Consider the following 15,118-nt stretch of genomic DNA (forward strand, 5'->3'; position numbering starts at 1 on the left):
TCGCGATGTGAATATTTTTTTTCGGTGTTAAATCGGTGTTATAAATTTTCCGGTGTTGTTAATATTTTAACTAACACAATTTTAATAATTAAACTTTTTATGTTTGATAATTAAAAATAAATAATCAAAAAAGGTTAATATTTAATTTAGAAAGTTTAAAATAATAAAATATTAAGTAGATAAAAATTTTTAATTAAAATAAATACACTGTAAAAAATTTCGATGTAAAAATGGACCCGGAGCACTTTACACGGCCGTGTAGTGTGAAATAATAGTGTGAAATTCTCTTGATGTAAATTTTCGATCCGTGTTACTTTAACACCATTATTAAAGGACAATTTTAGAACATCATATGAATAATCGGAAACTCCAAAATAGTGCATTTTAGTAATTATTTTATAACTTTTAAGTATTTTTTTAAGATTTTCGGAATACTTCTAAGATAATTTTAGAATCAATGCAATTTATTTGAAGCAATTTAGTTGAAATTTTGTCCTTAAATCTTATGTGAAACCTTTTTTGAATAATCAAAACATTTTTCTAAATATTTGAGAACAAATTTTGAATACTTTTGAGACATTTTTCGGATATTTTTGAGACAATTTTAAAACATTTCTTGGACAGTTTTAGAATGTTTTTACAACAAATTTGAAACATTTTTAGAACAATTTTACGAAAATTTTGAACGTTTTTTAAATGATTTTCATAGAGATAATTTATTTTTGCAAAGCTGTAGATTTGTCCCGAAATTAATGGATGAAAAATTTTATGGACAATTTTAGGACGTTTTTGCGACGATTTAAGAATTTACGAATTACCCATTTACGGTGAAACTCAAAGTATTTTCTTTTATAATGATAATATAATGCTGTTGTGTAAGCTATGAGAGACTATGTGTTACAATATGAGTTTATGTGCAAATGAAATATCTGAAAAAAATGCAAAGTTATCAAATTATTAATTTATAATGTTTAAAACATCTATTATATTGTGAGAAACATCATGGTTACGATAAAAATAATTATTATATTGTTCCTAAACATTTAATATTGTAAATATTATTTATCTTGTTGTATCAGATTCATTAAATCGATTTCTGCGTAATTTTATAAATTGAAAATTCTTAAATAAATTTTACTTGTCTCATTTTGATAAATATTGAATATTAATTGTGTTTTATGGATTATGTAATATTCATACTCCGATACGGTGTAAATTTATTCTACTTACATCGGTTACACCGATATTACACCGGTTTAACACCGCAAAAGAGAACCGCTACACCGATGTTAATACACAGGTGTTACATAGCGGTGTTAAAATGAGTCCATTTTGACACCGCTTTTTTACAGTGTATAATTGATAATATATGACCTACTTAACATTTAAATTGAATGTAAGAATTCCCACTCATTATTATTATCGTTGTTATAGTTAGATATATCCGTAACTTTATCGTAGTAAGTATTGGAGGCATACTGAATGTTTTTTTATTAGTTATTAATATTATTCATGGATTGTGACTTATGAATATGATCACAAGTTAATTGCCTTACTGGTATAGTTTAGTATGCTATCAGTTATTTTTTTCGACATCAATGATAATCCAAAGTTAGCATTAATGTATACATTATAATTATTGCCACGATTATGAGAATTTGCCATTTTTATTGTTTTATCTTCAATTACGTTAACTTTTTTAACTATTATTTAATCCTTAAGTAGCGCACTAGGTACAAGATAAGCCGGGATGAGTTTCATGTAATTAAATTACATTTTATAAACGATGAAAGCAGGGAATTTCTTTTATGCTGGAACGAAATTTGTTATTAACACTACAGATTCTTCTCTAGAATGATTGTCAGATGTAAAAGAGAAATTAGCTTTAGTTCAATGTAGTCAATCTATGAATATACGCCACTCATCTAAAGACATTTTTCAATGAAAAGTAATATAGTCGACTTTTTTTCTCTTCCTACATTATCAAACTAGGAAAAGAACTTTTTTAAAATAGAAATGACAGATATTTAACGTTCGACCAATCAAAAAACGCTTATATCGCCAATGCTCAAATCTATACAGAGTGTAACATTCGATCATCCTCTCCATAGTTTATAAAATTTATAATTTTATAAGTATTCTGATTTTTGAAAAAATCAGTTATTCTTATCTTTTAGCTGAGATTTCCGTATGTATGTTTAATCCTATTTCAAACGCTATTACTAAAAATTTTTCATCGATTAGTTTCACAAAGATATGTTATTTTAAGTAAAAGACGATATTTTGACAATATTTTTGTTCCATTCGGTTTTCTGCAATATATCTAAAAGACTTTTTTTTCTTCATAATTATCTTATGAACTTTATCTTTTCTTACACCCTCTACGGTATTCATTAAAAATAATAAAGTGAAATTCATTAATTTATTCATAAAATATAATTGATTAAACATATATGAGTATATGCCATACCCCATGTGCGCGTCCAGTGAGATGCCGCGATAGTGCACCACTTAAGAATTTAATATAATATAATAATTACATCAAATTTATTAAAACAGATGAAATTTCCCGACAACTACAGTCATCTGGAGCAAAAGCAATTATTACTTCCACTGAAATTGCATCCAATGTAATGATTGCAGCAAAAGCAAGTCTTCCTCCGAATTCACCTTTTATAGTTGTCGAAGATACAGACCGAGTTTTACCTACAGGATCAATTCCTTTTAAGGTAATCATACCATGGAGTTTGAAGTAATTGAATTATTTGTTATCAGTTAATTTTTAAGAAACATCTGAGTATAAAAATTATACACTGATAAAAAATTTAACTTGATTCAAGAAAAAAGATCTTGAACTAAGAGTACCATTTCGAAGGAAATCATTTTCTTGAGTCAAGAGAAAAAATTCTTAAATCAAGAAATTATTCTCAATTCAAGAATTTTTCGTCTTGACTCAAGAAAATTATTTTCTTTAAAACGGTATTCTTGATTCAAGATTTTTTCTTTTGAATTAAGTTAAATTTTTTATCAGAGTACACTCATTTTACGAGTTAGCATAATTTAACTCTTAATATAAGAGACATGATAATATTTTTAATATTATATCACGTAAGGTTTAACCATATTTTTTTTGCCTCGTAAAAGGATCTCATAACGAAAGGAAAAACATTACCACAAGTGCAGGTAAAATCTCGAAATCCTCAGGATCTTGCCGTACTGCCATATTCGAGTGGAACTACAGGTCTTCCAAAAGGAGTAATGTTATCTCACCACAATTTAATATCCAATATAATAATGACTGATTCTAGCTGTGACTTCATACAAGTGTCAGGTAGTTATATATATTTTTTTATTTACAAATAGGTCTCATCTTTTTTTCTCTTTGTATTCATCGAGAGAAACCGTACTATCTTTGTCGCACTCGCAACAGCATAGCTATTGCAGTTTCATGAATTTTTCTTAAACAAATGAAAATTTCGTAAAAAACGCTCTACTATAAAATAGATAATTAAATAATCTACCGAGTAGCAGAGAGTTTTTTCTATAATTTTTCTTTGTTTAGGAGGGATTCACGAAGCTGTAATAGCTGGGACCGGCTCTTAATAAATAAGTATTTTTCTTTTGAAGAGATTAAAAATTATTGCTCTCAAATACTAAAAAATATTTCAAAAAATTACTTTCTTCAGAATAACTACTTACGTTCCCTCAAAAAAATTATTAAATAATGTTTACAAAAACACTTTAGTTGCAGAAATGTTAGACTTTACTTTTTTATAATTTTTTCATTTTACTAAATATTTTATATTCATATATTTACAGCGAACACAATACTTTTGTATTTTTATATCGCAAATTTTTAAACGATTTGAAAACAATTTCAGATGACTTTCAAGATGTCATTCCAACAGTTTTACCTTTATTTCATATATACGGTATGAACGGTTTAATGCTGCCAAGAATGTGCGCAGGAGCTAAATTAATTACCCTTCCAAGTTTTACTCCTGATACATATATAAATGTATTATCAAAGAATAAGGTAAATAAATTAAGTAAAACCTAAATTGTATGGCACTAAAAAAAAAAAAAGTAATAGTTTGTTTTATATTTAATATCAATTTCTTATGATTTAATTAACACTTGTAAATATTTTACATTGAATTTCTACAGCCCACACATTTATTTTTTGCAGTGTACATTAATTTTCAGTGTACCCCTTATCGTTTTGTTTTTTGGTGCACATCCAGCAGTCAAAGCCGAATATTTCAAAAACGTAAGAGCTATTTTTAGCGGCGCAGCACCATTAGCTGGATCAGATGTAGAAAGAGTTTATGAAAAGTTTAATTTAACTCCTGATCAATTGCGAATCCTTCAAGGTAAAAACTTGAATTAAAATTAAAACAAAAAACTTTAATTTATTAAAAAAAGTTATCAATTTTCCTACAAAAATGTTTTATCATATAGGTTATGGCTTAACCGAATCTTCACCGGTGTCATTTTTAGAAATGTCGAATACTAAATTTTCAAGTATTGGCCATCCTGTTAATAAATGCAAAGTACGATTGGTTGATTCAATAACCGGTAAAGATGTTGTTACACCAGGTCAAACTGGAGAAATTTGGATAAAGGGTCCCCATGTGATGAAAGGATACTTTAAAAATGAAAAAGCGACAGAAGAAACTTTACAAGATGGGTGGTTAAAAACGGGTGATATTGCTTACTGTGATGAAGATTTTGCCTTTTTTATAACTGATAGATTGAAAGAATTAATAAAAGTCAAAGGATTTCAGGTAAAATAAAAATTTTTTATCTTTAATAACAATTTTTTGTTATTGCATGTTATTAATTACATTTATAATCTATGTCTATACTTAGGTACCCCCCGCCGAATTAGAAGCGGTATTAAGAACGCATCCTGCGGTAGCAGACGCTGCTGTTGTTGGAGTAGCTGATCCACGATCTGGAGAAGTACCGAAGGCGTTTGTTGTATTGAAACCAAATCAATCGGTATCTACAGAAGACATACAAAACTTCGTAAAAGGAAAAGTTTCAGAGTACAAAGAACTAAGAGGAGGTGTCAGTTTCATCAAGGAAATACCAAGAAATGCAAGTGGAAAAATATTGAGGATGCATTTAAAAAATTTATGTTAGGAATCGAGTACTTAGTTTGTATAAAAAAAAAAAAAAAACTGTAATTATATTGATAATAAGTATTTAAGTGATATATAATGTTTATATCAATCGTTAAAGCATCAAAACGCTTTGAAACTAATGGAATAAAGTAAGATTACTTATATTAAAATAAAAAATCATACTTACAGGTATCATGTAAATTTTTATGGTTGTACTTGTATAATTATAAATAAATATATTTAAATAAAATAATGATTAAGGTTACATCACTCGATGCTATATGCACTCTCTATACTTTCTACATTCTTTCCTCGATCATTTTTCTGAAAATCTTAGAAACTACGGTGAAGAACAAGGAGAACAATTTCATCAAATAAAATAAGTGAAATAGAGAATCGATATCAAGGAAATTGAAATTTTAACATGATAGCAGATTTTTTCTGGACACTAAAAAGAGAAATATCAAGAGAAAATAGAAAACGAAAAAGAAACCCGCTGCGAAGGTCATTTGAGAAGAAAATAGTTCGATACAAGTGAAGAACAATATAAAATCAAGGGATTTATTTTTTCGTTTTTTTTTTTTTATCATTTAGATTACAATTTATTACTAATTTAGCATAATTTGAAAGAAAGTATGTTTATAGTTTATTGCTGTAAGTATACAATACTATTTTTTTTTATATTGTCTACAATTTTTTGCTATTTTTATACGGAAAAAAGTAAAATGTAATAAATAACAGTCGATTTATAATAAGTAATGATCTACTGCTAAAAATTACCATTTCAAACAGTAAAATCGTGATTTTACTATTCACTTTATAATATTTATAGGGGTATCACGTGACCTGCGATAGTGATAATACGTTGTCTACAAATGCTCCTACAATCTAGTAAAATTCTGAAGTTTTGAAACCAGTCAAAATTAATTTTTTACTTCAAGTGAATCCTGGAGAAATACCTAATAGTGTTGAATAAAAAAATTCAGATAAACATAGAGTTTTTAACAGTTCTGTGCTTTCTTTCCTGAGTGGATAATTATAGGTTAAGAAGGGTTTACATTTTTTCTCTCTTGCCCTCTATTGGACAAACGAAAGTATCTCTGTCATACTTGTACAACAAATGGAATCTTAAAACGCATTTTATGCATAAATAAATGAAAATTTTCCAAAAAAGCGCTTCGCTCTTCGATAGATAATTAAATTATCTATCGAAGAGCGAAGCGTTTTTTTTTTCGAAATTTTATCACATACATGAGAAAAACACGTTTGAAAATCACCCAACTGGAATAAATACTCTGCATTATGGTCACCAGCAATTAAAGAAAAGAGTACAGGTCATGCTAGTGGAGGTATAATAATATTAGTCAAAAAACCTATTAAAATCAAAGAGATTTTCTCTTCAGATAGTTGGATATTTGCACACATCACAGCTGGATCTTCTATGTTTATTCTTGCGTGTACATCCGCCCCAGTCGAAATATGAAGACTTCCATGGACCTGCTACAGGATTCAATAAGCGATATCGACCAACTTTATGGAAACCTCCCGATGCTACTAGTAGGTGACTATCCAAGAGGAACTAGTCACAAATACTAATATATATGCAATAAGAGAAGCTAGTGATGAAGAAATTAATACAAGAGCCCGGATCCTGGACAATGAGCAAGATCACGTCAACTGGACCCCCTATTTTCCACTTGATCATGAAAATTAAGTTCATGTATCTTTTTTATAAGTACATACCAAGATAAAATGATCCGCGAAACGATTTTTAAAAATTTCGATTTTAACAATAATTTTTTTTACAATGAAAATTTTAGGTACTTTTAATTAAAAAATGGATTGTAAATCAACCGTTAAAGTTAAATTAATGGGGCTTGAAGGATTTGTTTTTAAAATGTTTATATTTTAATAAAATATTAATAACTAAAAATTATTTGTTTATTATCATATTGTTAATTAACTTTTAAGTTAACAAATGAAAATTTCACTGACTTCTCGGTGATAAATGAAGTTTTATCGGTTACATGCGTTATTTATTAAAGTTTAAGATTTCAGAAAAAAATTTCACTGCTCGCGATTTGTTCAAACAATATAAATTTATTTATCACAGGGCGCCAAGCGCCAGGCGCTGTCAGAATACCGCGCCGTCGAACGTCAGACTATGTTATTAGCTTCGATTAATTATAATTAAAAATAACAATTAAAAATATAACTATCAAACAAATTTTATTATTATTATGATCAATATTATGACTAATAAAATAAGTAAATTTTCTATTATTAAAGAAAAATAGAAAAAACGAACTAGTAATAAATATTAAATTTTGTAGACATTTGTTAACTTTATTTTATTTTTTTTTTAAACTTGGTTAATAAAAACTTTTTTATCTTCCGACACATTATTGTATTATTAATCTTTATATATATTTATATATATATTTTCTCTGTGCGTGTGTTTGTCACTGAACTTTTTCTAAACGGCTGGACCAATTTTAATGAAACTTTTTGTGTGTCTTGTAACGGGGTGGTTAGCCCTGTCCAATTGGTCACCCCTTTCCTCTTTGAAAAGGGCGCCACTGGGATTTTATACTCGGTGTCCCAGAAACCGGGGAGCATGAGAAGGAAAGATCGGGTCGTGAGAAGTTGAGAAAGGCTGAAAAATTAATACTGAGAAACAATTATTAACAATTTAATTATTTATTCAATGTAAACGATTTAATTCTAACAAAATTCCTTAACAATATTGCCCTTAAAATTAACCTATCAATCACTTAATTGTGAGAACCTCTCACCTACGCAGGCACTTGCCAAAACTTACAACTAAATATCATTAAATTCTTTTAAACATAGATCATTACGCATCTATCTTCTTAATTTCTTAACTCAACATAGACCATTACGCATCTATCTTCTTAATTTCCTAATTCACTTTTAGACCATTACGCATCTATCTTCAATTTCTTAAACCCTCGTCCAACTGACGGAATAACAAACAACATATTTTACCCAATAAAAACTTCTTAATTATTCAATTATCTGAACTAATTTCACATAAACAACCTCGTCTACCTGACGGAATACCATATAATACCATAATTACCTAACTTCCATATAAAATCGTCCACCGACGCTAACTTCATGCTATAGAGTTCTCTACTTTATTCATACATCTTAATTACCAATAAAACTGAATCTCAAAACTTCGCATTTTCCAAAATTACCAAAATTACGCCTAACAATTACTTAACACAAAATTCCGACCTTCGATTTTAATTCTTAATCCTCCTTAAATAAATTCTAAGCGATATTTCTTAATTAAATTCTGTCTCGAAAATTCCTAACTAAAATTAATTTATTATAGCCAACAGGCCTATAATAAATTACTAATAAATTCTTTACCAATAAATTAACAATTTATCCGTTAAATATAAAAGTTCAGCGACAAAACTAACTACTTGACCTTGACAATAAAAACTAAAGTACGAATTCGTTAATATAAAAAGATGACCGCTCAAGAAATTAAATTTAATTATTTTGGCCTCTTAATTAAATTATTAATTAATTTGGCCTAAAATAACCCAAAATACCTGACAACTGAAACCGGTACTCCAGCGATGAATTCTTTTCCCAGTAGAAAGAAAATGACGGGATCAGCTCCACTGTGCCTGCTGACTTCCAAAGCTCCAGAAACTCGTGTCACCAAATTACACCCAGCTCCCAATCTTATCCTCGATCAATTTATCTTGTCTCAGGAAAATCTCCCACACTGGAACACAGTTACCCAACGTACTCGCAAAATTTCACCGGAAGAAAGAGAGTCTTGACACAACACCCGGCGTTTTTATAACCTCTCCTCGTGCTCTCCAACTTTCCTATCTTCGCTCCCGCGCTTCATTTTCCGGGGACTGTAGTGGGGACTTTCGATTAGCACGCCCGGTGATAAGTCGAAACTACTTGTCAAAAATCGAAAGGTAAGGGAAAGCCCTGACCTACCGTGCGTTAATTAAGTGGTCGATAATGACCCCGGGAAGTTCGATTTTCCCTGTTACAGTCTTTAGGTGGATTCGAAAATGGTTTAGATTCACAATTCAGTCCACGGAAAAATGTTTATTCAATTAAATTTTTATTTATAAATTGTTCTTGATCTTGGGATGTTTTACATTGGATCTGACAGACAGTATCGAATATTCATTTGAGAAAAAAAATTATAATCGAAATTCAAAAAAATTTTGTGTAATTGTGTTAAAATCAATCAGGTGCTAATTGAAATATGTCATTATAATAACGTTTTAATAATAATTTTCATCAAAACGGTCCAAACTGTAACAGCTCATTCAAATAAACTTGAAATTTTTTAATTTAAGACGTGTGTACAAGAAAACGTCTTTCTGGTCCACTAGTAATAATATAGTAATATATTACTATATTATTAATAATAATATAATAATGTTTCGGAAGATAAAAAAGTTTTTATTAACCAAGTTTTTAAAAAAAAAAAATAAAATAAAGTTAACAAATGTCTACAAAATTTAATATTTAATACTAGTTCGTTTTTTCTATTTTTCTTTAATAATAGAGAATTTACTTATTTTATTAGTCATAATATTGATCATAATAATAATAAAATTTGTTTGATAATTATATTTTTAATTGTTATTTTTAATTATAATTAATCGAAGCTGTTACATAGTCTGACGTTCGACGGCGCGGTATTCTAACAGCGCCTGGCGCTCGGCGCGCTGTGATAAATAAATTTATATTGTTTAAACAAATCGCGAGCAGTGAAATTTTTTTCTGAAATCTTAAACTTTAATAAATAACGCATGTAACCGATAAAAAAAAACTTCATTTTTTCACCGAGAAGTCAGTGAAATTTTCATTTGTTAACTTAAAAGTTAATTAACAATATGATAATAAACAAATAATTTTTAGTTATTAATATTTTATTAAAATACAAACATTTTAAAAACAAATCCTTCAAGTCCCATTAATTTGACTTTAACGATTGATTTACAATCCATTTTTTAATTAAAAGTACCTAAAATTTTCATTGTAAAAAAAATTATTGTTAAAATCGAAATTTTTAAAAATCGTTTCGGGGATCATTTTATCTTGATATATACTTATAAAAAAAATACATGAACTTAATTTTCATAATCAAGTGGAAAATAGGGGGTCCAGTTGACGTGATCTTGCTCATTATTATAATTTTTAAGACTGCTAGTATAGAATATTTCGAAATTTTGGAAAATTAAAATACCATCCTACTTAAGAATACTCCATTCATCTTTTAATTAATTTGTAACAAAATAAAATTACACACTGACTCATTTAAAAAAAATTGTTAGTTCAATATTTGGATCAGTTTAAAACTATATAATAAATTACATATTCGTTAGATTACGAAAATTTACATTTACTAATTATCATATTATTTAGCATGCATTTAAAAATATGATATGATAAATACTAGGGCTGTACAATTTAACCGGCCTAGCCGGCTAAAAAAGTTAGCTAAGTTAATTAGCTAGCTAACCGATAGGCTTAGCTAATTTAACCGGTTAACTTAATTAGCTCAGCTAATTAGCCAACGGCTAACCGGCTAATTTTTTTTTCAGCTATTCACTGATTCCTTTTCTACAGAAAGGTTCAAGAAATAATCTTAAGGCTCTTTTTTTTCTGCTTAAAGAAACGATAGTCGCGAAATTTATTTATTTAATACTAGCAGCCTTGCAGTCTCTATGTGACTGCCGTGACTTGTGAACTATAAATAAATAAAATTTTGGTTTCTTGAATGATGACTTTTGTTGAATTGCACTGTACTTTTTTAACTATTGACGTTTTTAAAGATATAAGCTCATCTCGATGTTACACTCATCAAGAATCTTCATTTAAGTACCCACATCATTTTTTCATATATTTATTAGGGTGTTTCAATTTTAGGCGACTTTTTTTTTTCAACGAAAAAACAGGCTGAAAACTTGCATGAAGGTGAGAACAGAAGCCTGTTCAAAGCGGAGCTCTTAATATTAATATTTAGAGGTGTCTGTCCCTAATTTTTCATTTCCCATTTAAACAACATAGGAAAAAAAATTCTTTTTTTTGTTTATTTTTCTAGCTCGGCATACGCACCTTATATAAATAAGTCCATAGCATATTCTTGTAGAGAATTCAACGCTATACAAAAAAGGTCTCTTACACTTTTATCATAAAGACAGCCGTTCTAAAGTTATTCAGGCGTAAACTTCTAAATGTATAAAATTTTGATTATTCAAGTATTAAACTGATACAAATCAATTTGTTACTGTCTTAAAAATTATTTTTATATGTAAAATTGGTTCTGATGCGCTAACATTTTCATAAAGCTAAAAAAAAAATTACTCATGTATCAAATTTTTTTCTTCTTTATTTCATTTACTATAAGAAAATCATGACCCGAGTTTAATGAATTAAATTTTTAAAAAGTTTTACGGAATTATCAATTTATTACTCTACACAGAGGGAAAGATATGTTTGGAAAATCAGAAAAGTGCACGTCTTATAACGCTCATTTATCACAAAAAAATCTGGAAAATGGTTGACTCTAAAGGCCATCCCTGCAACTTCCGCTAATTCCATATCTAAGTGCTTAAAATTGCACTTATGAAGTTTTTGAGCTCTTCAAGTCAAAAGTCTGATAAAAGTTTCGATTATTCGTTAATTCATTCAAGAGTTATTGCACTTCGAAAGTTCAAAAAATAGTGTTCTTTGAAACTTTTATCAGACTCTTGTCAAGTCGTCTTCTCCTTGATATTTTGAAACAATAACAATAAAAAATTTCTTGCGCACTGACAAACTGATGATAGATATTATTAATTGGCTTGAAATTAATTTATTTCTTTTAACAACTAACTGACACTTTTTTTTATTTCTGAAAACAAAACAGACCAAAAAGATCGGACCTCACTTCACAGCTAGGAACGGACCCAAAGAGATCAGACCTTATTACTCAGCTCAGAACATTGTGTATTGGAAAATTAAATTATCGTTTTTAGTATTTTCTGTTGTTTATTATTTATATTTTTCACCGTTTAAACCTTCCCTGAACTTCCAAAATTTCCTGCTTCTCTTGAGATTTTATCAAATTTTATATCTGTAGAAACTGATAATTGAAGAATATGAATTTTTTGATAATTAATACCCCCGCGCTCTTATGTGAGGGAGGAATTTCATAAGATCCTATTCGAGATGATTTCTACATTATAAATAAAAGATACTTACAAAACTTCGAGTCTATAGAAACTATTGTTTGGAAAGGATAGTTTTTCATTGCTGACGTCCCCGCAATCACTTTTGGGGTTAGAATTTGATAAAATCCATTCTTAGCTGAACTTAAAATTATACACGAAGATTCCTACCAAATTTAGAGTCTGCAGAAAGTTACAGTTTGGAGATAGAAATTTAACATTCTAACACCCACCCCCGTAATCTTTATTAGGGTGGGTTGCTGTAAAATCCGCTCTTAAAACATTTCCGCACCACATATGGAAGACTCCAACTAAATTTGCCGTCTGTAGGATCTATAGTTTGAAAATTAAAAATTTTCATTATTAATATCTGCCCCCGCAACCCCTTGTGGAGTAAGCTATCGTGAAATTCGTCCATATATTATTTCTATATCCCTCACAGAAGATTCCTACCAAATTTAGGGTCTATAGGATCCATAGTTTAAAAACGGGAATTATTCATTGTTAACGCCCCCGCAATCCTCTTTGGGGGAGGATTTTTTGAAAATTTTTTTACATACAAACCTTCTCCTGAAAATTCTGAAGACAACAAAAAAAAATTAGCCCAATCGGTCCAGCCGTTCTCAAGTGATGCGTGGACATACATGCGGCATTTTATTTTTATTTATATAGATTTTATCAATAACACCGACCCACAAAAAAAAAGTTCTCTGTACTTTTGACCGGACCTACCTATCTTTATGTATTTCGACGCGCTGAATCCGAATCTAAAGTCAGTTTTGCCCATACACCCTAAAAATTTTGAGTAAAATGCAAAAAACCCAAAAAAAAGGCAAAAAATTGCGAAAAACTGCAGTTATTGCAATGAAAAAATTTTTTTGGACCCAGATCACGTATGATTTTTATGTATTTCAATTCACAGAATCTGAATCTAAACGTTTAGTAGCTCCTTGAACCGTCAAAATTTGAAAAAATTGCAAAAAACAAAAAAATCAAGATTAAAAAAATTTTTTGGATTCAGATTGAGTATGATTTTTATGTACTTCGTTCCACTGAATTTGAATCTGGAGTTTTTTTGTCCCATTGATGTTTTAAAATCTTAAAATATCTCAAAAAATCAAAAAAATCGAGAAAATTGTAGTTATAAATATGAGAAAAAAATCTATTAAACACGATCGTTAATGACTGAGGTGTATTTTCATAGATGGAATATGATCCTAGAATTGAAAGACTGACAAAATTTTAAAATCTGTAGAAAATAGCATGTAAGGAGAAAGTACAGAATCATGTTTTCGAATTTCCGACTGTCCTTCGTTTGTATCGAACTTTTTTAGCTTCAAATGAGCTACGCAAAGAGTTCCCCTCTTACCTTTTTTGTTTTCTTCTGGTATTACTTTTTTTAGCATCCAGCAAAATATTGATTGAACTTGATTAAATTTATTTCTATCGAAAAATCTTTTTTAAAACCATGCGACGATAAGAAACGATCTTTCTGATTTTAAGCTGTTTTTCGCTTGTATCGAATCCTTTTGTCTTCAAATGACCTACGCAAAGGGTTTCTTTTTCGCTTTCTGTTTTCATCAGGTACATCTCTGTTTAGTGTCCAGCAATGAACTGCCATCATATTGACATTACACTTTCCTTGATATCGACTCTCCATTTCACTTACGTCTTGGTGGAATCGTTCGCCTTGCTCTTCACTGTAGTCGCCAAGATTTTCAGGAAAGTATTGAAGGTGAGAATGTAAGAAATGCAATTTAAGATTCATTAAGCAACCCAGAGTATCGTAACTCTCCAATAACTCTTCAACTAAATTTTCGTAATTTTCACTCTTATTAATTCCCAAAAAATTTTGTGACACATCTTTAAACTTCGACCATGCTGCTCTTTCAACATCGTTCATTTCATAAACGAAGTTATCGTCTAGAAACAAAGTCTGAATTTCACGCCCATCGAAAATTCCTCCATTTAATTTGGCATCACTTATAGCTGGGAACTTTTTTTCCAAATATATAAAACAATTGCCATTTTTTTCCAGAGCTTGTCGAACTGTTTCATAAGACCAAGCTTAATATGAAGTGGTGGTAAGAGGTATTTAGAAGGATCAATTAACGGCGTTCGTATCACATTTTGAGAACCTGGATCCAAGTTCGCTCTCGTTGGCCATTCTTTCTTCACATAGTGATTTTCCCGATCTCGACTATCCCATAAACATAAAAAGCAGGGATATTTTGTAAACCCTTATTGTTGACCTAACAGAAGTGTTGCAATTTTCAAATCACCACAAATTTTCCATTGATGATCCGAATACTTTATTTTATTTAATACAATCTGTAAATTTTCATAAGTTTCTGTAAGTGTGGTCGAGTAGGCTATTGGAATCGGTGCGTATTCCTCCATTCATCGGTGCATATGCCTCCATTCATCGTCTTTGAATGTGTTCGGTTTTAATTCATCAACCAATCTTTTTACATCTGAATAGTAAACCAATGAATTTTTGTTAGTGTTGTTGAAAAATTTTCGGAACTCTTTCTCCCTATCGCGATAAAAATAAGCTGATGTTCCTTTAGTTAATAAATTTTTCTTCTTCAATAGAGCCGTTAAATGTTCAGATCCCTCTTTGGATAGCCCTATATCTCGCAAAAGGTCATTTAATTCTAGTTTGACGAAGGTTTCAGGGTCTTTATTTTGACCGACACCGGCCAAATATTCTTCGTCTTCAGAACTGTTTTCTTCATAGACGTCGTCAACTTGCATTCC

The 15,118-nt window shown here is 29.5% G+C and overlaps 1 protein-coding gene across 7 annotated transcripts in view; it reads left to right on the forward strand.

The window, feature by feature from the left end:
* Positions 1-5,321, forward strand: part of LOC123263351 (probable 4-coumarate--CoA ligase 1) — a 28,179-nt gene extending 22,858 nt beyond the window's left edge. For all 7 annotated transcript variants that reach the window (XM_044726033.1, XM_044726034.1, XM_044726031.1 and 4 more), the window contains 6 exons: positions 2,560-2,729; positions 3,145-3,331; positions 3,882-4,036; positions 4,190-4,373; positions 4,462-4,787; positions 4,873-5,321. In XM_044726033.1, coding sequence (XP_044581968.1) covers positions 2,560-2,729; positions 3,145-3,331; positions 3,882-4,036; positions 4,190-4,373; positions 4,462-4,787; positions 4,873-5,148 — 1,298 coding nt within the window. In that variant the 3' untranslated portion in view covers positions 5,149-5,321. The remainder of the gene's footprint in view (positions 1-2,559; positions 2,730-3,144; positions 3,332-3,881; positions 4,037-4,189; positions 4,374-4,461; positions 4,788-4,872) is intronic.
* The last annotated feature ends 9,797 nt before the right edge of the window (positions 5,322-15,118 follow it).

This window comes from Cotesia glomerata, linkage group LG4, assembly GCF_020080835.1.
Source record: "Cotesia glomerata isolate CgM1 linkage group LG4, MPM_Cglom_v2.3, whole genome shotgun sequence".
In the NCBI taxonomy this organism is placed as follows: domain Eukaryota; kingdom Metazoa; phylum Arthropoda; class Insecta; order Hymenoptera; family Braconidae; genus Cotesia; species Cotesia glomerata.